Raw genomic sequence first — 26034 nt, 5'->3', positions numbered from 1 at the left:
TTAATGTAGGAATTTTAGAATTATTCAGCTGATTTGATCCATTCCTGGAAGAGCACAAAAACATGACAGAAATATTGCTACAAGGACTACTTCACCCTTTTTGAAAACATAGGGAGTGAGTCTCTTCTCCTGAACCAGCAATTTGTCAGCAATTACTTCTGGGCCATGGAAAGTGAAACATTCATTTAGAGTTGTCAACTGCACAGAAATCTTCTGTGTTGAGCAGTTTTTCACACAGCAATTTTTAAAGGATTAAACCCTAAGGAGTAATATCTGTAAATTTATCCATTCACTGGAGGTGGTGCATGTCATTGAGTCCAATAGTGAATTTCTTGCAAGAGAATGGTGGTTTTTGGTCAGCTTCCTGTGTCTGGTTTTTGACAGTGGGATATATCAGTTGAGACATAACATACATTTGCAGGCATGGCTGAAAAGAAACGGGAGGAGTGGCTAAAAAGAAACGGGAGGAGTTTGCTGAAAAGCTCCATGAGCTTGGTTTGCAGCTGAGGGGCAGGGAGGAAAGGGATGGGAGCAGGCACTGTTGCTCCTGGAAAGCACCAATGCTTTCAGCAGCACAGCAGGCTGGCACACACCCTGTCCTGCTGCAGCAGCTCGTTTGGCTTGCTAAAACCCGGGCATAGCAAAATAGACAAAGGGATTGTCTTTTTCTGCTGCCCCAGCAATCTGCTGCCCTAATTACGTGCCTACAACTTGTGCTTCCTCATAACCATGTGATGAAGGCTGTTCCTGAGGGGTTTTGATTGATTGAAGCAGCTCTTGATTTCTTAGGACAAAAGAGGCAAGGGTATAAAGCTATAAGCCCTTAGGAAGGGAAATAAATAAATTAGAAAATATTTTGCTTCAGCCTCAGAACAAAGTATTTATTTGTTTCAAGGCCTCCCAAGATGATGTGGACCAGAAAAGTGTTCCTACAGTACAGAGTCATATGTATGTGGCAGAAGATTCAGAAACTAAATCTGAGATGCATGATTAGCTTTAGTGCTCCCGTAAAGGAATAAAAGCATAAACCAACAAATAGCTGTCTAAGGTATTTCAAAGTAGCCATCAGTGAAACACTAAAGAGACAAGGCAATGTCTGTATCCAGCCATTATTCAAAACAATGAGAATATCTCATAAGCAATGTATGAGAATGTATGAGCACTGCACAAACTGAATTTCTTATGCCATAGCTATGAATTTACTTTATGGGGTCTTTATGGGGGTGTGGTGGTGGTGTTTGTCAGTAATGATAGAATACTCTAGGGCAGCAGATGCTTTAAGACCATTAAAAATCAGTTTTGCAATGGTGTAAAACAAAAAAAACTGCATTTACGGTCTCTGAAAAGAATCACATCTAACATTCTTCTAAATGCAGAGTCCACATATGGTTTGTGAATTCCTTGCTTGAAAGCCTGGAGAGCTATCTTCCTAAATTTGACAATTCACACGGTATGCTGCTACAATCATAGAATCACTCAGGTTGGAAACACCTTTAATATCTTGAGTCCTACTGTTAACCCAGCCCTGGCACATCCAGCACTAAACCATGTCCCTAAGCACCACATCTACAGGTTTTTAAATACCTCCAGGGATGATGACTCAACCCTGTGCAGCCTGTTCCAATGCCTGACAACCATTTCAATGAAGGAATTTTTCCTGTTATCCTATCTAAACCTGCCCTGTCACAACTTGAGATCATTTCCTCTTGTCCTATCACTTGTTCCTTAGGAGAAGGAGGGCTACACCCTCCTTTCAGGTAGTTCTAGAGAGTGATAAGGTCTCTCCCTCTTTTTCTCCAGGTTAAACAATCCCAGCTCCCTCAGCTGCTCCTCACAGCACCTGTGCTCCAGACCCTTCACCAACTTTGTTGCAGTGCTTTGGATGCACAATATGTAGGATGTTTGTCTGAACCAAGTAGAAGAAGTGCTTTTTGCCTTGGAATAACATGTTAGTCACAAAAAAAGGCCTAATTTTAATGTTCTGACTCATGCTGGCCCAGAGGGCTGCAAATTCTTTAGACAGCTCTGCCTGCATTGCCATTTATCACAGTTGATCCTGAGGTGAAGAGGTGAACATGAAGATAGGAAGTCTTTGGGAACAGAAATTGTGAATGAAGGCTCTTTGTCAACACTGAGGAAAAGCCCCAGGAGGAAAGTATCCAGGAAGATTGATGGAAGTGATGAGCTGAGTGGAAGGGCATCACACCAGCCTGCTGACAAAGCAAATGGTGGAAAAGGCTGTGCAAAAAGCAATGCAAATGGTGCAAAAAGCATAGGATGAAGCGGAAAAGCTTTCTGTTTACTGGACCTTGCAAAGAATGCACAGAAATGAGGGATGGGTCTTACTCCTATGAACTGGCAAAGTACCATGCAAGAAAGCAAACTTCTCTTCTTGTAGCCACCTGTGTCTTTTTACCTCCATTTTTCACATAAAGATTTCTCCCCATTTCACCCTTTACTGTCTCGTCAGAGGATATTTGGAGGCCTCTTGATATTCCAGCATCCAATGCTGTATGAGCATTACACAAGGAACAGATGCAGTTCCTTGGTGTCTAGGGATGTGTAATCATCCATCCCCTCTCCTGATGTTGCTGCTGTCACTCCATAGGGAAATGGGGCAGTATCTGCTGTGGGTTCTGTGTAAGCATGATACCAAAACTGCATTGCAGAAATGTGTCTCTAACAAATACTTTATTCATATCCGTAATGTTTTTGTTTCTAGAGACTTGCTATTGATCATAGACACTGGTATTCATATAAGAATCTGCCAATATCAGTCATTGTATTTTTACTCCACATATTCATGCCCAATGGCAGCAAATGCAATACATTTTTCCTTGAGACTGTTGGCAATCCAGCTCATTTGTCATTTTTAAATGGACACCTGGGGTAGATTCTGTCCAAGCAAAACAAATCAATGCAGTTAGTTACACTAAGTGCATTTGAACAAGGATATTTGAAGGGGGAGAAGGAAAAGGTGCTGCAGCAAGGAAAAGGATGGAGAGGAGAGGTGTGTGTGCTGCAGGCTGGGGAAATGGCACCCAGCTTAATCTATGCCTGGGAAGTGGGGAAGGGATGGAGGATCAGGAGAAAAGAACTATAAAAGGGGGGACCAGGCTGGGGAAGAAACTAAAGAAAAGCCAAAGGAGAAGGTTTAGGAAAACAAGAAGTTAAAGTAGTGGATCTAAGGTGGGTCCCCTGGGTTGAAGCAGAGGAACCAGGGAAACACAGCCACTGGGCATGCCTGGAGGGGAATCTTTCTTCTAGTCCACCTGATTTTGGAGCAGTGTCCTGGACTTTGAACCAGCTGGGGGATTTTTTTAGCCCATATCACTTATGCTGCCATCATGATTTTAGCCCGGCTATAGTAGTCACAAGAAGAGCAGCTCATGCAACAGCCCAGCTCTTGGAAATGGTGCAGAAAGAAAACAATCTTGCATGTCTGTTTTTATAGAAGTAGATGATATAGAAGGGAGGTTGGCTGTCTTTGCAAACATTGAATTTTAGTCACTTGTGTAGGACTGGTTGACATTTTACTTTCTATTTCAAAATGTTCACATTTGATTGTATAAAAATAATAGGTTTTTCTGTGGGGTAAGCAATCCAGCTCACTTGTCATTTTAAATGGACACCTGAGCAGATTCAGGTGACTTGCCAATGCAGTCAGTTGGACCAAGGGCCTTAAATACATTTGGAAGGGATAAGAAAAACATGCCACATGAATGGAAATCATACAAAGGAAATAAATTACATGCAACAGTCAGGCAATCAGGAGGGATGAAAGGCTTTGTCTTCATGTGCTAGAAATAACTGATCTCCCAAGATCATCATTAAATCAGCTTTAATAATGTGTTGTCATCAGAAAGAGAAAATTGCCTCCACTCCCAAAATGGGAGTAGATTATAAAAAGATGCTTACAGATGGTTCACAAGGCTGCAGCTGGTTTCTTGTTCTCCTTTATCCAAAAATCAAAGATGCTGTAATTCTTCAAGATCTTTGTGAGAAAAAGAATCAAAGAGGTGCATTTGGGTTTTTACATTATGTGACTCTGAATCCTAGAGCAATGAGCAAATGTTGGCAGAGCAGCTGGAGAGTCTCGCTGTGATTCCAGCGCTCATGTCCCTGGCAAACCCATCCTGCAGGCTGTAGGATGATCCTTGGCCACACAGGTTGGACGGCAGGATCTGTGACGCTGCTTCTGGGAATGTGCTAAGCCCACTGAGCAGCCTAGGTTTGGCAAGAACTCCAGAAAAACTAGAAAACAAGTGGTGCCTGTACGCTGAAACCTGGATGGAAAGGTAGCCCTGAGAGTGGAGGGACTGCTGATTGATTTCTGGGCTCGGAGAAATGCCTTCCTGAGAAAGCACCTGTTCCTTTTAGAAGAGGCAGGGATTCTTCCACCCACCTCCAGACAAACCCCTTTCTGCCCTCGCTTTGGGAGGGAACTGAGGAATGTGATTTGGGGGCGGCAGCAGCACCCTGCCGCACCAGCTGCCAAAATCCCGAGCGGCGTTTCCGGGAAGCCCCGGAGGAGGGGAGGGCAAGGGAAGGAAGGAAGGAAGGAAGGGAGGCACGGCCGTGCGAGGGGGTTCTGCGGCGGCATCTCGGTGCCCTCCCAGCCCCGCTGCATCCCCTCCGGGCTCAGCACCGCTGCGGGGGCGCCCCGGCTGCTCCACTCGCCGCAGAGCTCCTCCCTCCGCCTCACTCAGTCCATCCGGATTTCATTTATTTTTTTCTTTTTAACCTGCAAGTTGTTTTTTCGTGTGTTTGTTCTCCATCTGTTTGGAAATACAGGAGCACGGGGCGGCCACCAGCTCTCTCCACAAATCCCCCCGGGAGAGGCGCTCCGAGGGTGCTGCCAGCGCTCCGCATCCCGGGAGCGGGCGGGCAAGCCCGGCTTGCGGAGGTACCTTGGGGCGTGGTGGGGCCGGGATCCCGGACCGAGGCCGGGATTAGGTGAGGAAAAGGGCGGCTGCTGCCCCGGCAACGCGGCGGGGGTGTCGCTCTGCCTCTCCGAGGTTATTTTGGGGGCATAGTTTGGTGTTTTCTCGCAAATCATGCTCATCGTGTGAAGCTTTCTCATCCGGGACAGTGAGATGAGGGAAAGCTTCAGCCACGATTTTGTGTCCATGTGCTTGTTTTAACTTAATTTCTCCTGCGAAGGGAGGCGTGTGAAACCTCCTCGCAGGTTTTCACCATGTGGTTTAAAGTGCTGTGGATGTTGGGGTTTTAGTGCTATGGGATTTGTTTTGTGGGATTTTTTTTTGTTTGTTTGTTTCAGTTTTTATTGGTTTTGTTGTTGTTTTCCCCCCACAGCACTTGAAACATTCGCCTGACGACCTCGTCTGAAGTAAAGGGTAACGTGTTTGCATCCCTCTGGTTACAGCGTTGAGAAAGGCGCACGCTTACCCACCCTATGAACAAACAGGTCAGTGCCTAAAAGAAGTGAGTTTGATGTTTCAAGTTACTTGGGAAAAGGAATTTCAGCGCGGGAATTTTTACTGGTGTGCATTTAACTTAGTTCAAATGTTGATGGCATAAAGAAGTCGAGTGTGTTTTCCTTTGCAGGCAGGAATTCTTTTTGCTTGCAGGTAAGGTGAAGAAAGTGATCCTTCCAGTGTGCTCACGTGTGGCCCAGTGTAATTAACTGGGTGTGGAAAATACGTATTTATGCTCTTTCTTGCTTCAGGATGATGTTGTTTTAATAATGGAAGGCAACTGGGCTTTGATACTCAGTTAACACCTTTTATTTGTCTTTTTGCCAACAAGTGCACAATGATAGCAAGAGTTCCTTACCTTACAACTGTGTTTTAACTGTGGAGTGAGTGAACTCTTCTCTGGTATCTCTACCGATTTCACTGAATGGGCAAATGTGACTGTATTGCCTGGTGTGTGAGGCTTAGATCTGAGTGTAGCCACAGGTAAACACAGCCCTGTGCTTCTGATCCTGTTAGGTGGGAAGGCAGCAAAGGTCCCAGCTGGGCAATGACTTCAAGGGGTCACAGAGTGTAAGGTGACCTTTTGATACAGAGGCTGTTGTGTAAATCAGGATTTGTAGATTATCTCTGATGAAATTGTCCTGATTGCTGATGGGACAAGATTGTATGAGGAATGTCTCAAGTGACCTGCCCTTACCTTACATGCTCCCTCTCTAAAAAGATTTCTGAAAAGAGAAAAATCACCTCTGATGAAGACAAATCCCAGTACCAGGTAAGCACATGGGAAATTCAACAAACCAAGATTTCCCATTTTCTCCCAGAAATGGGCGCAGAAAATATTTAATCATTCAAGACTTAAGTGTTAAGAGTCTAATAGTCACTATTGCTTTGTTTTTTGGTAATGCTTTGGTTTTTCAAAGAGTCATTTGTCCTGCACATTTTTTCTTTGATGACAACTTGGTTTTTTCCAGCACTGAACATCAGTACTTTGATCCAGGAGTGACTGGTATATATTGGGTTGTGAGCAGATAGTTCTCTTTCAGTCACTTTATAATATTATATAGATATATCCATGTACAATTGAAAGCTAATGACTTTTTGTCCCCTTAAAGTATTTTATCCAGATGGTTATTCATAAATGTGTAGTTAAGAATCTGGTCTCTCCTTTCAAAAAGGAATTGATGGATATAAATACTTCTAATTAGTATGTTCTGACATTAAAATACTTCTTGTTAGTATGTCCTGCAGGTTACAGTATAGGTGTTAACATATTTTGTAATGGTAAAATAAAGATTTCATTTTATCATTTCTGCACTGTGTACATGATGTTTCAATGCCTCAGGATAGTGAAGCAATGAGGAGAAGTAAATAGATCACCAATGTGGCTGGTAATTTTCTCTTTAAACTGACTGATGATTAAGATGATAAAGCTATTACCAAGCTAAGAAAAAAAGTGTTGGAAGAGTAGATAGGCAGTGAAAAATGAGCCCATATGGATTTAGAAAAGGGAGGTAATGAGTGTAAAAAATTATGTTTTGGAAGTAAGATGTGTCAAAAGAGTTTCCAAAAGCCAATTTGAGATAGTTTTCACAACAGAAAGAGCAAGAAAAAGAAGGAAAGCGGTCGCCATAGGCAAAGCTCTGTGTGAAGCTAATCCCAGAACAAAACAAATTTCTTTCTTGTCCTTTGAATGTGAACATAGATGTTGGTACCCAGGCTGCAGAGCCCATGGGGTTTAGAAAAGGGAAGCTGTGTGAGAAGCATCATTCTGCCTTCTCCCTCAGCCCTGGGGCTCTGGTTGGAGCTAGGGACAGGACCATGTGTTGGGGTACAGTGGGGTTGACCCAGTGTGCTCTGGCCATGGACTGGAGAGCTCCTCTAAGCTCCTGTCCTCAGCACAGGCTGGCACTGGTGATTGCTGAAATAGCAGGACAGTCCTGAGCAGGCACTGGTGTGTTCAACAATCAGTAAGGAAGAAGTAGGAGATGTGACTCAGGATAGATCAAGCCAGGCTACGTTGATTTTTCTGTGCCAAAACCAATGGTTTCTGGAATAACAAAGGCAGGCAAGTTCTCCTTATTGTGTTCCTCTGACACTTCTAAGCTTGCCCTGTCCCTAGAGTTGCCTCTTTCCTCCTCAATGCCTGGGGAGCAGAAGGATTTTGGTATGTGGACTGTCAGTATTCATAGGTTCTGGATGATCTCTTGGGGTTAAGAGATGTCTGGGCAGGGACATTTTCCAGGGACATGGGAAAGGATGAGCAGAAGTTCCAGGAAACCTAGATCACATTTGAATTCTAGGAAACCTTTCTAGAGGATATGAACATATAAACAGCCTTATTGTTAGTTAGCATGTTCCATGCCACCTTGGGGTTTGTCCAACATAACCCTGTTAGACTTACTTAGATTTAGTAATTTTTCATTGCAAAATGTCTGAGTTAAAGTGTATATTTAATATTTTATGTGCAGTGCAGAGTGATAATAATAGGGATATGCACACACACCCATACACACACACACACACACACACACACATATTTCATCAGCTGTTAGTAGAAAGACGCCTACTTTAATATTCTTAAAACCTCCTTTTTAATTTATTTTTTATTTCTTTCTTGCTGAAGAAGTCTGCACCTCTTGTAGACACCAACCTTGCATCTCTGGCAGAAGCCTCCAGGTGCACTCAGTGGAGCAGCCTGGCTCAGGTGTGTGCCTGGCCATGGCTGTGGCTGTGTTGCAGGAGCCCAGGGAAGCATTGGACAAGCCCTAGCCCTGACCTGTGTGCCCACAGCTGTGTGCCCACAGCCTGCCTTTCCTGGGGCATGGGAGATGGGGAGCAGGCACCTACATGTAGGCACCACCGCAGTGCAAACCGGGCAGGCAGAGGGTGAAATCTGGCATGGTTAGCATGACAATACAGACACGGCCCTTCCAGGCAATAAATAGTCAGAGGTTGCAAAACACCAGGCACTTCTTGAGGAGGAGATGGAATTTCCACCAGGTGATCCAGTTGATGAAATTAGATTTATGAGTTTCAACTGATTCAGGACTTCAGGCTTTAAGACAGAATCGCCAAATCCTTTCAAGTTCCCTAAGTGCCTCCCACTTTGTCGTTTCAGGATGCTCACCAGAACCCCGAGTGTTGTTGCCCAAGTGTTCCTTCTTCTAAGCATAGTCCTTGTTATTGCCATTGCAGTGATTCAGATAAATCAGCAACAGGTCCTCTCCCCAGGGCTTAAGGTAAGTCTTAGGCAACCTCAGGAAGGAGAACAATGTTTTGAACTGGTATTTAATAAAGTGCCTTTCTAAACTCATTTTTATGGGGTGATTCAAATGAGCTTACAGCCATAAATTAATGTTTAATCATATCATCATGGGAAAAGTGAAGCTGAGAGAAAAAGAGAATTGGTCAAGGGTCAGTAGCCAGTAGCAAAGCAGGAAAAGTATTTCTTGATTCCCTCTCTGTGGTGGCTATGTCTTCTTCAGGACTGAAAGGCCAAATAGGGTGAATATCTCACTCTTTTTTTTTTTTTTTTTTTTTTCCCAAAATTGGAAGTAATTTTAAAATAATTTTGAAGTGGGAAATACCCAGAGTTTAAGTTCTGGCCCCAAGCACAGCTGGGAAGTTTCTGCTGACAGTTTTGCAAATTGCTCCTGTGTATCAAAAGCATTTGGGCTCTAAGTATGCACTTGATCCTTTACCACGTGTTGGGACTTGCTGGATGCTAACGGAAGCAAAGTAACTTCCTTAAGGGGGGCAGAGCAAACTGCAAAACACAAACTGAAATACTCTGAAGATCAGGTTTTGCCTTCTGCTGTGGAACATGTGTGCAGGTTCTTCAATGAGAGATGTAAACAACTGAGGAAAAGCTGTAAAAAATACCTTTCTAAGGATATGTAGGGTGCTGATTTTTTCCCACGATCCTCTTGTCAGATTTTGCTTTGAAGTCCTTTCTACCTTTCCATCTGCATGAGTATTTAACTGCACAGTTCACACACTGATAACCATAGGCTAATGCCTTGTTGCACTTTATGGGATTATAAACACCTTTGGCTTTGTCTGAATCATTTGGTGGTGTGTGAGTCAGACAACAGGATAAAACTGTAATTCTGATACCCCGTTTGTGTGGTGTGGCAGGGGGAGTGTGCTGGGCTTGTGCTAGGTGCCACAGTGCCTCGAGCATGTGCTCTGTTGAGCCCCAAATGGCTTCTTGCAGCAGCCTCACGTCCCACCAATTTTCATGCAGGGCAGGACTGGACTGACATGTATCCCAGCTGAAGCCAGGACAAGGCTGAAGCCACTATCTAAAAGACAGCCTACACATCTTTTGTGTTTGTCATTAATTTAGTTTCACATCCAGAATGATAAATCTGTTTACCTTCCTCTTTGAGGAAGCATTGGAACCACCTGGAGTATCTGGAGCTGGTTTTAGTGGGGAGCTTTGCTTACTGAATCACAGCAGCCTCACAGCAGCTTCTGTAGGAAGGCTGCTGTTTCCTCTACTGGGTGTGCCTTGGCCTTGGATTTGAGTTTGGGCTGTAAGCCTGCTAATGCAGGTGGTATGGAGGACCCTGAGTCTGATTCCTGAGACACTGAGTTGTCCTCAGTGAGTAATTCACAAGAAATTCACAGGTAGAAGGAGGACCTTGGTAAGCCAGTGAAGGCCTCCATACCAGGCTTATATGGAGCCTGGAAATTACTTAACTTGGTGTCCTGAACTTAATGGTTGATTAAAATTAATTATGGCAACAACATGATGAAAGCAGATTTATTTTTTGTAAGTGGCCTCATTCTTCTGTTACTACTGTTTGTGTTACCTGTGGCACAAAAGCTCTTTCCCAAGATGTATGTTGAGAGCATCCATTGTGGCACAAGAGATGCCGCGCCGCTGGTGTTTTAAACTGTTGTTGCAAAATTGAATGTTTTGGATCCTTGATGGCTGGATTATCTGAAGGCTGAGCCAGTGATTAGTTCAGGAAGGGCCTGCCCATTGCATGAGGCTGGGGCACTGAGAGGACTCATGACTCACTGACACACACCATGAAGTGAGAAGAGTGATGAAGAAAACACAAATGTCCTCAGTGGAGAAGTGGTAATAGTGCTGAATGAAATAAGCCTTTATACAGGTAAAAAAAAAAAAAAATCTATTTATCTATTGCTGTTTTGTGAGCCCTAGAGAAAAAAAACCCCACTTCATTATTGTATTCTTTAATTTGCCCCTCGAAATGTGTGGTATTTTCGGGGTCCCCTGTTGTGGGAGGAAAGATGAGCCTGACTCCATGTTCTTAGAAGGCTAATTTATTATTTTATGATCTATATGATATAAAAGAATGTTATACTAAACTATATTAAAGAATAGAGAAAGGACACTTACAGAAGGTTTAACAAGATACTACTGAAAAACTTGTGACTCTCTTCTCCAGAGTCTGACACAACTTGGCCATCATTGGCCAATAAGTAAAAAAACAATTCACATGTTGGATAAACAATGTCCAACCACATTCCAAAGCAGCAAAACATGGGAGAAGCAAATTAGATAATATTGTTTTCCTTTTTCTCTGAGGCTTCTCAGCTTCCCAGGAGAGAAATCATGGGCAAGGGGTTTTCGCAGAAAATATGACCATGACAGAGGTGCTACAGTTTTCAATACCTAAATTTTTCATGTCTCTTTTGGCTCTTAGGAAGTGTTTTGCATTGTTTGTGGCTGTTGTACTTGATTAAAAATTGTTCAAATCCATGCAGCTGAATTGAAGCATGCATCTAGCATAGATCCATTTTTGTAACCTCCATCTTCCCTGCAACTGGTTTAGCTTGTCAGCTTCTCTCCAAATTGTTTGGCAGCTTCCAAAGTGATTGGAAGGCAGGTGATCCACCATAACTGTGCCTGCTTCAAGGGTTTGTGCATTTCTAAGTCCTCCTATTGGAATGCTACCCAGGCTGAAAAGGTGATTGATCCTGGGGCTTATGCTTGCTTATCTGTTGGTTTTACTACTCCTCAGGATGTACCTACAAAGCCATATTCCCATATTAAACATTTCCCTTCAAGTCACTTTGTTTTCCCCTTTTTGTCTTTCTTTTTTCCTCTGGCATAGAAAACAGAACTCTGAAACTTTTCTGGGTTAATGTTGTCTCCCTATCTTGTCTGACTAATCTAAACCATTGAGTGGATGGTGCAGTTCTTGGATATTATGGAATCACCAGGCCTTTGAGATGATGGAAATACTCAGCAGGACAGTTGAAGGAGAAAGGAAAAAGGGGAGAAAAAGTAGTTCTGTTCTTTAATAGCTGCTAGCCTGGGATAAGGGTTTGCCAATGCTCTCACAGTGCATTTCAAAGCAGGAAGGCATTGCTTGCCCTTAAAGGGCAGACAAAGGTGATCCAACATGCAACTTGGACAGAAATCTAACATCCCTAGAAAATTTTAATCCAGCCAGTTTGTCTTTGGCAGCCTGCTAAGGCAAGGCTTGTAGAATTCTCTCACCTTCTTAAGATGCAGCATCCTGTGCCATTTCTGGATTTTTAATTAAAGATTAATCTTGGTCCTAACATGTGGCACAGTTGTCACTGGTCACCACTTTTTGAGGCTGTTTGGACACAGGGAACTCACACAAGTCCTGAGTAGCTTCATGAGTCACCTTGAAATGGGCCCAAGAGGCCTTTTCAAAAATGAGCATCTATGTTTCCTATACATTAAGGATGTGTAGGAAACATAGAGGAGAAGGAAGGGGAGAAAGAAAATTTAAAAAATTGTAAATCACACATGGATTCAAATAAGTATACCAGTACTTTTTGGGATGGAAATCTCTTACTGCCAGAAGGAGGCTAGGAAATGCAGGGGAAGGAGGAAGTAGCTCAAAAAGCCCACAGTTAACTGAGGTAAAAATACTTCCATTATCTTCCAGCTCTCCTTGGGCATAGTTAGCTCTAAAAGTAGCCAAGTTAAAAGCTTATGTTTGGCACTTTAAGCTGACTGAGACTAGATTGAATTAGTAGTCCTTAAGCAGTTTGGGCATTACTCTGTTATGTACCTCCAGGATGCTCACGTCTTCCAAGAAGAGGAAATGCACTCAAATTATTTCTGCTAAAGTAGTTACTGAAACAGAACCTGATGATGTAGTTTGATAGTATCTGTGGAGGAGTATCTTTATAGTTTGGTAGTATCTGTGGAGGCTTTTAATCTTTTAGTGGACCAGGGTAAATATTGTCTGCATAACTAGAAATTAAATTTTCATTATCTAACAGTCCTCTGAAACAGACTAGACTGGTATTGCTGGTATTCTTTGGGGGCCAGGAGTTTTTAGGATACAGTAGAAGCTGGGAATAATCAGGTGTGGAAGCTGAATGGTTTGCCACCTGAAGCAGTGATCCTTCCCAGTTGGATCCTTCCCTCCCAGGGAGGCAGTGGGATGAATTTTATCAGCCTGCTACAGGGGCTCTTACTGCTTTGCAGACAGATGGAGGCTCTCATTTTTCAGTACTGTCAGGCTCCTGGGCATCTGTCTGTTTCAAAAGAAAAAAGCTGACAGAAAAATGAACCCTATACTGTGTGGCTCCCACCAATTGGGTGACTTTGGAAGAGCCAAACATACTTGCAGGGATCATAAAGAGGATACCAAAATTGCATTTTGCTTCCCTTTATGATATTGCCTTCCCAGTTACTACAGTTTTCTCCTGCCGTAAAATATGGGAAAGGGGGAAAGACTGGTCTGGTGAGCAGTGGGGTGGGATGGAGAAACCTGTGCTTTAATCCCAGAGTCCAGGGGACCTGGGGCAAGTAATTTAAATATCTCTCATTTATTTTATAAATAATCATGGGGTAACATTGATTCTCTTTCCCTCTGTGTTGTCTCATACTCTGGCACAGCCTGTTCTCAGAGGCGAACTCTCAGGTGGAGCAAACCACTCCAAGGGAGAGGTTTATGGGGCAATTAGGAAAGAACCAGACTTGTTACATCATTCTTACTGTCAGCTCTTAGGTACTTTACCTCTTTGCTCATAGCTTTATGGATCCCTTGTGCATCCTTGAATCTAAAGCCTGTGCTTAGATATCAAACCCTTCTGTGTTCAGGGAATGGACTGGGATAAAGGGAAATGAACCGGCTCCAAAATCAGGCCTTAACACAGTGTTATCTATTTGTCAGTGTGGGTTTTGAACCTGATGCTGAAAGGAGATGAGCATTCTCCATCCCCACTGAATTAATTATTGAAGATATGTAGCATGTTCCTTGGTTTGCAGCCAGGTTCATTCTGTGCTTGGCTGTTGGATTCATGCCTAAGCGCCTAACACTCAAATTAATCTCTCTTGTAAATAATACACTGTGCATGCATTTTCTAAATGTCTGCTGGTGCAGTGCAGCTGCACATGGGCATTTAAGCTGTCATTGTTTGTTTCTTCATCTAATGTATTCTTTCTTAATCCCCAGTATGGAATAGTCCTTGATGCTGGATCCTCTCGGACTACAGTCTATGTCTATGAGTGGCCGGCAGAAAAAGAAAACAATACAGGAGTAGTGAGCCAAACCTTCAAGTGCAATGTGAAAGGTGAGCTCAAATGAAAGTTCCTTGCTTGTTTTTGGCCTTGCTTGTAGTGTTTATTTCCCTTCCCTTCCCTTCATCAAGACTATGTCTGTTTCTGTCAGCATTAGTTCTTTTCCACCGATACAGTAAGCTGCTCTAATCATTGCGCCAGAGAAAGGAAATTATGGCAAAATTTGATTTACTCCATGGCAGTGCATGATTGGTGCAGACAGAATTCAATCTAAAGACAGTCAGGACCTGTTAATGTTCAGTCCTTGCGTTTCTTTCAGAATAAAAGTCTTATATATATTTTGAAATAGCTTGGAATAAAAGGAGTTTTAGAAGAATGGGAATCTAGCTCTTGTTAGGTGTTAGTTGTTAATTAAGCTTCTCCACGTTACAGAACTAGTGGTAAATTGAGTCATACTGAGTAAAATAGCTAAATTGGCAGAACTATTTCTGACAGGACGTCATTGTTTTATCAAATATGTAGCTGTGGCCTCTGTCTCAGGAAGACCTGGGACTGTACACAGCTGAAGATGTCCCGCAGGTACCACTGCCTACCTGCCCTGTCTTTTGTCTGAGGTTTTGAATTGATTCCTTCAGACAGACAGACAGACAGACTAGGCTGACTTCTGATCACACTCCAGTATGGTTAGGAGGTTGTGGATTCCTTCATAGAAACTTTTCATCAACTTCAGTGACGTCTGACTCAGCTTGCAAAGTTATGGAAATGCCATGCATTTTGTGAAGACAGATGGCCAGGGAGGGGAGGGAAATCAGGTTTTCTGTTCTTTGATAATAACTGCAGTGTTCAAAGAGAATATTTTCCTTCTGTCTCAGTCATGATCTTGCAAAGTCTTGCATCCCTCTTTGTGTCTTGAAATAGATGCTGGAGATGTAGCCACAGAGGCCCATGAGTAACAGGGAGTAGAAGGCAATGGTTTCTTAACAGCACCAGCATTTCTATTTCAGTGTTAAACATGTGTGTGGACATTCTCAGCAATTCTAGAACAAGGAAAGGAAAGCAAGTGTAACATGAATAGGAGTAATGTGCTGCCATGTGTGTAATGATGAAATGTCCTTACAAACTGCTGGAATGGTGGCCAGCCTTCTGAGGGGAGGGGTACACTCTGCTAACTCATGTCTTGACTCATTAGGAATGTTTGCCTTTAGGAATTCTGGTTTGGGAAAAATGCACAAACTGCATTATTCTTCTTCTCAAAAAAAAAGAAAAAAGCCAAACAAAACAGCAGTGCCTTTTGAATTTTCTTGAATTGGTTTCATTTTTGTTTTACCGCTGGGGAATACAAATAAATTACAAAAACGAGGAGTCTAAGTTGCTGTGAAATCCCTAGGTTCATGGCCTTAGCCATGAGCAGCCAAGTACTCCCACATCCCTGAGTGTACAGAATCACCAGGGCTAAGTCTTCTAGTCTTGGATAACTCTGCACTGGAGGAGACAGAGGGCTGGTTCATGGGAGATGTCCCCAGCTGAGCTGTGGGTGACAGTGGTGAACACATCTGTCAGTGTTCCTTTAGTGACCCCCTAACCACAGTCATAAGCACTTAAACTGGGGGATAGCTCTGGGCATAATAAAAGGCAGATTTGCTGAACTTGAAAGGCCAAGCGATCAACCGCTCTGTGAGTTTTGTGGTGGTTTTATTACTTCATTTCTGCTTTTATTAAGTACCTCTGCCCTTCTGTACAGGAACCAGCCCCAAATCAGAGTCCTTACTCTACAGTGCAGTTAATCTGTCCTGGTAAGGCTCCAAGCATTGGCAAAGCAGGCAGCTGTCCAGAAGAACGTGGTCATTGCCTTGTGACCTGCTCTGTCTGAACACTGGGAGATGGGAAGTTGCAGCCACCAAAGGAGTGTGAGGCAATGGCAGCTGCTGAGGATGTTGCTGCTCTGTTTTCCTCTGGGAGCAGCTTTCCTTCCAGTTTCAGGCCTGTTTGTGCTAGACATAAGACTTTCAGAAAGTCTTATTTCAAAACCAGGTCTGTGAACATCTAATGATGATATGGTAATGTTTATGTTGAAATTCACACAGTCAAAACAGGAGCTTTGGAGTGTGGAATCTGTAAAGGCTTCCATATTTTTTTTCTTCTGTTTCTGTCAATGCAATGTGACTGAACATAAATGGTCTCTCTTTTCAACTAAGAAATTAAATTAGGAATTAAGAAAGGTGGCTAAGAGCCACCTTTTGCTTAGCTTGGGACCAGGTTGTGCAAGAAATGTCTGTGACAGACGCAGATGGAGTTCTGGCAGTTTTTCTCCATGCAACTTCCTCAGCTAGGGAATTTCAGTAAAGAATGTTTTATTTACATTCAAGTTGAGCCTGAACAAGTCACGATCCTGATGGTCCTTGGAGTGTTGAGCAAGGCAGGACTTTGATGTTAATAGTCTAATAGTTATGCCTTATGCAGGATAGTGTGGCTCTCATTCCTGCTCTTTGAAGGCTTTGGAAATTTGGAAAGCTGTTCACTAGTTCATGCACCAGAGCAGACTTGTACTTCTATGAATTCAAGAGCCATTTCTGTGCATCCTGAAATGCACAGGCACCACATTGTTCATTCCATAAGCACTCCTAGTTTTCAGTCATCCTACCCATGTTTGCAGTTACTGTTGGGGGGCAAGGGGGAAATGTCTTTCTCTTAACACCTGTTTACTAATTGGGCTAATTTGTAGTTGGCAAAGCAGGATGAAATCTACCTCCTTGTTCTCTTTCAGGCCCTGGTATATCCAGCTATGGGAGTAGCCCTGGAGCTCTTGCCAAGCCTCTTGATGACTGTCTGAATAAAGTGAAGGAGAGAATACCAGTTCATCTGCATAAAAACACTTCTGTTTATCTGGGGGCTACAGCTGGCATGAGACTGCTGAGGTATGGCAGAAACTTGAACTGCTCTGTATGCATACTAGCAGAGCAGTCTGTGAAAACACAACGTGAAAAATGTACTGGATGCATTTTTACCCACTGGAAATTGGCCATCTCAAAAGGAAATGGAGCCCAGCCAATTTAATTTAATAAACTTTTCTGAGAGGGAAAGCGTGTCTGCATAAAACCACTCTGTTATGCTGTATTGAAAAGAAGCTTGCTTTATTTTGGAGAAGGCAAGAGTTTAATTTTCTCTTTCACATCTGTCATAAAATACAGTGTTATGTAAACAGATAATGTTTGTGCACATCCAGGGGCAGCAAAGGCAGATGGAAGCTAGGCACTGCATTCTGAGTATGGATGTGATTTGATGTGATATGGCTTTTGGGGTCTGTCTGTGGCTTTAGCCCTGGCACAAACTGGCTTTATTATATTTGTTATGTGGCTAAAGAGAGCTGGAAGAGAGATTCCAGGACTGTTTTAATCAGAAGCTGTCATATAAACACTCAGTTCACAAAGAATAAAGAATATATGAAGAGGAAAAAAACCTACCCATGAATTTGCATGATAAAGAGTCGGGTTGGTACATATTGAGGGAATTGCTTGCTGAAACAATGCTGGATACTGGCTGTTCCTTCTCCTAAGCTTCCCCTTTAGGGAAATAATGTCTATTTCATTTATTAGGTGATTGTAGGAGTTTTCTTGAATTGCTAGTCAGTGAACAATAAACATGAAATTGCCTTTCCAGATGCTCAGTGTCTCATGTTTTGTGAATTGCTTAGGTTGCAAAATGAGTCGGCAGCCAATGAAGTCCTTGCAAGCATTCAAAGCTACTTCAGAGCACAACCTTTTGAATTTAGGGGTGCGCAGATCATAACTGGGCCAGAGGAAGGGGTGTATGGATGGATAACGGCCAACTATTTAATGGGCAATTTCTTAGAGGTGTGTGGAAACAACTGCATGGTTTTCTTTTCACTGTTTCTCTCTTATAAATGAGAAGTTTGAGAGGACATGCCTGTTAAAGTGTCATAGTTGCAACTCCTGTTTTCCTCTGAAGTCTCTAACAGGGTCTTTTTGTGGCACTCATAGGGCAAACATAAATCAAAGAATATGTTGTTATGGGAATGGGATATGGCAAAGGTAAAATTGCTGATCCACAAAAAACCTCTCCTCTAAATGATATTGGGCATCTTACCTAAAACCAAAAGGTTAGATCACCCTTAAATGAATTGGTATGTTTAGTGTGACAGGTGTTGATTGTCTTGACAGTGGTGCCAACTAAAGATCTTCTGCTTATTTGCTATCCCTGCTGGTGAAGGACCTGCCTGGCTTAGGGGTCTCCAAATGGTTTGGCAGTGTTGGCTCACTTGTTATAAGCAGACAAGAGTGTTTGAAGCACTAAAGGTGGTCAAATATGCCTCAGCTGAGCCAGAAATCATTCATCCACAACTCTTTCCAAGACTGCTGACAAGCTGCAGGCTATGAGCAGTAGGCTGCAACACACTGTCCTGTGCAGACCCAGTGACACCAATAAAAACACACTCATGCTGTTCTCAAACTTGGGATAGGACCAGGCAGAAGCCTCAGAGCAGAGAGGGGGTCAGATGTGTTGGAAGATCACTTTTTAGGTGCAGGTATTCAGTGTGATTTCATTCAGAGTAAAAGCTGTACCAGGACAATCTGCAATCACTCATCTGCATTTGTGGCAGGAGTGTGCTGCTCTCAGCATCGACAGCACTTCTGCCAGATTGTCTTACCAGAAATGAAATTAATTTCAACCACTGCTGCTGAGTACTGCTAGCTGTCCTGACTGAATGGCTCCTATCAGATCATGGCCATTAAATAAGAAGGAATTACTTGTTGGTGCTGTGATAGCTCATGGTGAATGTGTTGGGGACTTGCAATGTTAAGAAAACAAGTATTGGAATCACCTATTCTGTAGGAGTTTTTCTTGTGTGCATTTCATGCCACAAAAACAACATCATTAAGTTCAAGGCAGTGTCAGTCTTCTACCACATGAATTTTAATCATCCAAATATCGAATTCCATATGGCAAATTCATAAAAATGGACTGAAAGATGCTGTCAAACCAAGTCTAGGGAGTTCTGTGAAGAAATACATGTGGAATATCACTAGTAAAAGAGAGAAATTCTGACCTTTCCTGTGACAACAGGCTGAGAGTCAAATTCAGTCAAATTCAGAGGGGCTCTTTATGGGAGTTTTTCACTGTAGAATTTTATCATGAATGTATTTGCTAGCCCATAAACCCCATTGTTTCCCTTCTTGTGTATGTATTCATCTCATTATGCTCATTGGGTAAATATTGACATAGATAATAATGGAAAATCTATATTTGGCACTGTGACTATGTAGATCAAATACAGAATTTGGGGAATATTTTGGGTAGTAGGGAAAAATGCCATCTGAATGGATCAGACTGCAGTTTCAGTGGAGGAAATATGCAGATTAAGGGTCCTTGTTCTTTTGACTTTCATGGAGCTTTCATCTGGCTATTTTGCATTTTTCACTCTATTTTCACTCCCTTTCACTCTCTATCTCTGTGATCTCCTAGTATTCTATTCCTTTATTATTTCTTCTTGCCTTGAAATAAGCAAATCTTGATACCATTTCCATCCAGATTTGTTCAATTTCTCCTGGATATCTGAATTTCAGTTCCCTACATTCTAGAATAGACACTGCTCTGGCTAGTCCTATGCTTTGGTCATTGTGCTGTCCTATTGAGTGGAACACCATTCTGCATTTGTTCTCCCATCTTTCAAGATCATTTGACTCTCTGAAAGTACATCCCTCTTACATAAAAACATCTGCACCTTTTCCTCATAGTTACTTTTTTGTTTTGAAAGAGTGTGGGACAAAGAAGGGGAGGGAAGTTTCAAGAAGTAGAGTAGAAAAGCTTGAGGGGACAACAAGCAGATAATATTTCTCATTTGCCTTGTTTTTAATTTTACATGTAGAGAAACCTTTGGAGGACATGGGTCCATCCTTACAGAAAAGAGACCGTGGGTGCACTGGACCTTGGAGGAGCTTCCACTCAGATTTCATTTATCCCTGAGGACCCTGAGGAGCACCTCAATAGCACCTTGCAAGTGAAGTTGTATGGTTACAACTACAATGTCTACACTCACAGCTACCAGTGCTATGGGAGAGATGAAGCTGAGAAAAGGCTTTTAGCATTGCTGCACCAGGTCTGTTTAAGACCCTTTGCTATGTTGCTCTTGCAAGTGTTCAGTGATTGTCTGGGCAGCACCTTAGGCTTGTGTTCTCTTCCCTTTGCTGGAGTCTAGAGACCCCAGTAAGATCTCAGCTGTCCTTTGTTGTAGCCAAACACATTCAGGTTTCATTCAAAGAACTTAATATTTGTTAAAAATTAGCAAGAGTTCTGTGCCATTTGACAAAAAGATCTTGTAAATATTTTGCTGATCTTGCGAACGACTTCTGGAGAAAAGAGTTTCTATGAATTATACTGATCAGCAGTGTTGTGCTGACCAGTCATGTCAGTGAACAAAAATACATGTATCTGCAGTTCAAAAAGATTCCTGTAGCTCATGCCAAATTAGGTCTTTCTTGCTTTTGACTAGTATTTATTGTTTGGGTTTTCTTGTTTGTTTTTGTTTGATTCTTTTTCCCCCCAGAAATCAAAGGCCAGTGCCAATGTGGATAATCCCTGCTACCCTCAAAACTATAACACAGCATTAATGATGAAGGACTTCTTTGGCAGCCTTTGTACACAGTCTCTGAGACCAGGAAATTACTACCCAAACCAGCTTGTGAATTTCCATGGAACAGGAGACCCAGGTCTGTGCCAGGAGATGGTTTCTTTATTGTTTAACCTCACTGCTTGCAGACACAGAGAGGACTGTCCATTTAATGGAATACATCAGCCAAAAGTTAAAGGGAATTTTGTGGTAGGTTTGCAAACAGTGTCCTTCTTTCTGAGCTTGCTTGCTCTTGATTTCTGTAGTTCTGAAAGTAACCTGTCATCCACTCCTTTTCTATAGGCTTTCTCTGGATTCTACTATACAATTAATGCTTTGAATTTATCTGGGCAATTTTCCCTAAATGACTTCAATTCAAGTATGTGGTTTTTCTGTTCACGGAGCTGGGCACAGGTAAGTGGGTTGGTTGGTTGGTTTTTGGTGTTGTTGGGATTTTTCCATTTTAAACCTCTAAAAGAGGGATATAAAAATAATATGGACCAGCTATGAGTTCAGAACCTTTCAAAAGGTGTGTATCAACCCAGCATTTGTTTTTCCACTGTGCTTCAAACCATGTAGTATTTCTGTCATGCTTAACACTTGGAATACGTTTCAAAATTTCATTTCAAGTTCTAACCACACTGTAGAGATGATATGGAAATTTTAGAAACCATAACATCCTCAATCTTCAATGTGCAGTTTTATGTGTATTTTCATTGTTTACTGCATAAGCTATGTCACTTTTAGAGTCTTTCTGAATCCCTGTATCTAGTTGTCTACACCTTTACTTGGTATTTCTGAAAAATGTTACTAACTTGTAATTAGAACCCAAATAGTCTCTAGTTACAAAAGCATTTGCTTTTTCCATAATTAACATGTTTTTTTAAAAAAAGCCTTTTGCTTTCAGCTCCAGTTTATGCTGCCTAAATTTGAAGAAAAATATGCTAGATCCTACTGTTTCTCAGCCAATTTCATTTATTACTTGCTTGTACATGGTTACAACTTCAACGCAGAAACTTGGCCACAGATACATTTTCAAAAGGAGGTGAGGAATAATAATTTTCTATTATTGTAATTTTAATCCAATGAGCATGAGGACAAGACAGAGGATGCAGCAGCCTGCAAAAGCAGAATGGTTGTAAACAGCCTTGGTAAATGACTGTCAAATGTTTGGCATAAGACAAAGCCACTTTTCAACCCCCAAGAGCAATCTCAGCCTGTTTTCAGGGGTCTCAGCATTACTTGGAGATGGTACACAAATTCTTTTAAAGGGCTTTAAGCAAAAATCAAACACTTGTGTTTTAAACATTTCCACAGTATTTTGCTCCAGGCAGTGATCTGCCTAAAACACCTCACCAGTCAAGGTCAGTTTGAGCCAAGCCTGCTGAGCTGGAGAGCAGAGCTGTGCTTTGCAGTCTCCTGGCAGAGCCCTGGAGGAACTGGCAAAGAGGGCTGGAGTCACTGAGTGGTGATGAAGCAGCGAGGACAGTTTTCATCCTCACCCAGCTCATCCATCTGTGCCATAATCTGGCTCTCTGGAATAAGGATGTATTTTGATGGGGTATTGCCTTTCAGTTGACAGAGAAAGGTTTATAATATCTGTGTCATTGATGCATTTCTTTTCCTCTCTGCTGCTGCACAAAGCCTTACTCTAAAATCCTATCCCAGACTGTCTCCTAATGTCCATATAGTTTGGAAATGCTTCAGCACTTGCATACAAAGCCAACAAAAGAATAGGTTGTAGATCTTCATGGTGTATGCTTAAATCCCTTTAGATGCAGGGGATGCTGGCAAGCTGTGAATAAGAAATCAAAAGCAATGTTTTCTGAACAGTCATATCTATTACTCATGCACTAAGGAATCAAGTAGCATTTTCTTGCCTTATTTTGACCTCTGGTGGACAGTTATTAGTAGCTCTGGAGGAGTGTCCAAAGTTGAGCTGTCCCACCAGGAAAACAGCTAGAGTACTTTGAGATCTTAATCTCCACTGGGCAGGGCGTGGGGTGTGGATTTGTCTTGATATTTAAATATATATTGTACTGTCCCCAGCAGATAGGAGCAGCCAGAAAAAGCAACATTTTCTTGTGCTTAGCCAAGACTATAAAAATACTGAGAAAAACAAAACCCCAAAAGACTTATTTAAAATTAATACCTTTGTTGCCTAGATTTTACACTAGGGTAATCGTGAAACTCCAAAAGGCAAAACTACATTCTCTTTATTAGATCTGCCCCTACTAAAACAGTAAGATCTAATGTTGGCTGATCAGCCAAGCTGCCCTAGAGATAACAGCACAATCTTACTATGACTGGAGGGTGGGTTTTTTGGCTATGCTAGGAGTATATATTTCCTTTTAATTAGTGAACACAACCAATGAAAAGAACCTTGGCCTAATGCTAAGATCTGTGTGAGATCCAGAGCTAGATGATTTGCAATAATTATAAGTTTTAAACCTCATGATGAGAGGAAGACAGAGGACACTTTACCTTTTGATCCTTTGCTTATCAAGTGGCAGGACAATGACTTAATGAAAAGGACAGTGGAAAACTGGTAAACTCTGTTGCTCAAACTAGATGTGGGGAAAGACAGCAAAGCAGGAGGACCATGGAGCAAATACAAACATACTCCCTTGGCTGTTATTTCATCCATTTTGAAGTAGTTTTTAATTTATGTTTATTTTTTAAACAGAAGAGCCTAGTTTTGGTTCATTTGCAGGCACAAAAACAAACATGGAACAAAAGATGATAAATAGAGTTCCTCTTTGGGGACTTTATCCTCACTTCCTCTTTGTCCACGTTGGTGAGACTCCTTGTGGGTTTTTTTTATTTGCTTGAACTCAAATGACTTCTGGGATTTGGCTAAGGTGAGGGGCTAATTTTAGGAATTGGCATAGCAGGCAATAGAATTCCTAAAATAGGAATTTTAGGAATTGGCATAGTGGTCATGGGGTTTTCTATTTGTTTGTTTAAAATTGCATAACTGGCTGCCTGCATATACACCACACACCTCTGTACCCCTCCGATACCTGTGTCTCGCTTCTTTAACCCAGTGAACAATTTTATTACCATCTTCTGGAACTACAGGAAAAGGGTAATTTAAAATGGTTCTGTATCTTCTTTGCATATTCCACTAAAGATTTCTCCTTGCTAATTTAAAGGACAGTTGCCATTAACAGCAGTTGAGCTCTTGGAGTCTTTGAGTAAAAATTCCATGGGAATAGGACTGTTCTGTCTTCATTTCAGGTTGGTAACAGCAGCATAGCGTGGTCACTCGGTTACATGTTAAGCCTCACCAACATGATTCCAGCAGAAGGGAAGCTGATCCAGCTGCCTCTGAAACCTTCTCTGTTTGCTGGGCTCCTCATCTTCCTCACAGCCACGGCACTGCTGTGCCTCCTCTTCCTCGTCTACCTGTGCGTTGTATCCCATCATCGGAAGGACGTCCCTCGCGTGGAACACGTATTTATTCCAGAATGAATGAACCTGGCTGGAGACAAATCAAAAATGTTACAGTGCTACTAAACAGAACTTTATTTTGCCCCCCATTTTTCAAAAATAGAGACAGCAAAAATGACTTCTGGACCAGAAGCATAAATAGAGAAGGGGTACAAAGGAATCTGTGTTATGGTGAATTGGAGTGCTTTTGAAATGTTTGGGTAATTGTTTCTGTAAACTTAATTTGTCCAGTGTGCAGCAGAGAAAACACGGGCATATATGTCACTTTGCTTTGTAAGGGATTACTTGCCTTTTCCTGACAGGTGTGTTTTTTTTGTTCATTAACTCTGTGCTAACTGCTGAGCTCAAGTAGTGATGGATTTGATCACAGTGGCAATTGTTTAAGATAAAATTTTAAATGAGCCAGTAGCCACTGTGGGAGATGGGAACATGGTAGCTGTCCTTGTGTGCAGTGCTGACTCTAAAAGCCCTGAAGCAATCTAATTTCTGAAGCTGGAACAAGCACTGGATAATGACAAGAAGTGAAAGAAAGAGTTGTGATAGAATTGTTTTTATTGCTGTTCCAAATGGATTGATCCCCATCACAAGAAGGTGTAATAAACTGTCAACACCTCTCAGAACTTTTGAGCCTGTCACAGCTCTATCTTTTGGTACCATGGAGACCTCAAAACACCTCTGGTCTGGTACATAAGATTGGCTTTGGAGGTGTAACAAAATGCTTTCACACTTTAGTAACTGAACCTAAATTTAAATATCTCATGGTTGCCTTCAGAAGACACTGGAGTTTTCAGGGTCTTTTTCTAACTTTCACAGAAATGCTTTTTGTAGTTTTTCATACTGAAGCCCTGACCTGCATACCCCACATATTGCTGGTCTCAGACAGTGGCAGTCTGAACTGATTTGACATGTATGCATTATTTCAGCTCTATGGGCAGAGTCTCAGATCTGGACATTCCATTAACATGTTAAGCCCTTCTTTCAAGGCCAAGAGGAACAGGAGCCAGTCTCCAGGCCAGCAAACCATCCTTTTAGCTGCAGTCATGGCTCCAGTGCCTTGGTCAGCCTCTGCACTGTCCTTCAGCCGCCCTGGGATCACCTGGCAGGTGCTTCTGTCAAACATTGTGACTCCTGAGCTTTCCTGCTGCTGCCTTCATGCAGCAAACAGCCCAGCCATTCTTCACCAAACCTCACACTCCCTTAAATCATAGCACTCTCTCAGCTTCATCTACTCCCAGTATTGATTAGGGGATAGATAGGAGAACAGTGGCCAGTATTTTTACACATAAATAATGTTTTTAAGTTCAGTCTTTTGCTTCTATATCACCTTCTTACTTATGTTTGGTGGTGGGGTTGGGGTTTTGTTTTCATTTGTGCTTTGTTCATAGGCTGACAGATGATTTGAAGGGAGCTAAATATCTTTTTAAATGAAAAAAAGAAAAAAGTGATTTTTCAAGCAGATCAATAGGGCTTTGTCCCTTCTCTATTGATATACTGCTAAGTGTTGTCTGTCTTACTGGAGTAGCAATAAGGTAAAAGGTATTATATGATGATGAAGAGCTCTGTGGCATCAAAGTTATATCTGATAAAGTGTAAAATTGACTTCAGAGTGCATGGACATTACAGAGGCTGGCATGAGATATTTTGTGTGATGTATGTGTAACTGCAGTTATGGGTGAAAAAAACTCAGACAGTTGGATGAGAGAATTAAAATGTTTTCTTTTGTTGCCAACTTTCAGTGGAAAATTGTACTCTGGAATATTTACTTGCCCAACAAAACATTTGCTATTGAGTGGCAGGGCCATTCAGATGTGGTTTTACACAAATGGAACACACTTGGAAGTTGGTCTCTGTAGAGCTGGCAGCTAAAGAACAATTAAATTTGTTCAAAAACCATTTGGACTTCCAGATGTACTTGGATAGGCCCAGTATCTGTTCAAAGAATCAAATTCCCCCCGTGAATCACCTCTTTTGCTTTTTTAGTGCTTCCCTCTTGTCCTTATGCACACAGCCTCCCTCAGTGTCACCAGGAT

At 42.1% G+C, this 26034-nt stretch overlaps 1 protein-coding gene across 2 annotated transcripts; it reads left to right on the top strand.

Moving 5' to 3' along the window:
• The first annotated feature begins 4573 nt into the window (after nt 1–4573).
• On the top strand, nt 4574–24624 carry ENTPD3 (ectonucleoside triphosphate diphosphohydrolase 3). Of its 2 annotated transcripts, none has more exons than XM_059478632.1 (11): nt 4574–4906; nt 5317–5428; nt 8557–8677; nt 13862–13979; nt 16691–16841; nt 17618–17777; nt 19811–20041; nt 20489–20761; nt 20855–20965; nt 21459–21596; nt 23792–24624. In XM_059478632.1, exons 3-11 carry the CDS (start codon nt 8558–8560, stop codon nt 24023–24025), a joined length of 1536 nt encoding a protein of 511 aa, XP_059334615.1. In that variant the 5' UTR covers nt 4574–4906; nt 5317–5428; nt 8557; the 3' UTR covers nt 24026–24624. The 2 variants fall into 2 exon arrangements, with proteins under 2 accessions (XP_059334615.1, XP_059334607.1); XM_059478624.1 differs by having other exon boundaries at nt 4574–4956.
• The last annotated feature ends 1410 nt before the right edge of the window (nt 24625–26034 follow it).

Source organism: Ammospiza nelsoni, chromosome 1, assembly GCF_027579445.1.
Source record: "Ammospiza nelsoni isolate bAmmNel1 chromosome 1, bAmmNel1.pri, whole genome shotgun sequence".
Taxonomy (NCBI): Eukaryota; Metazoa; Chordata; class Aves; order Passeriformes; family Passerellidae; genus Ammospiza; species Ammospiza nelsoni.
The sequence above is the reverse complement of the archived record's forward strand: the minus strand, read 5'-3'. Positions and strand labels throughout refer to the sequence as shown.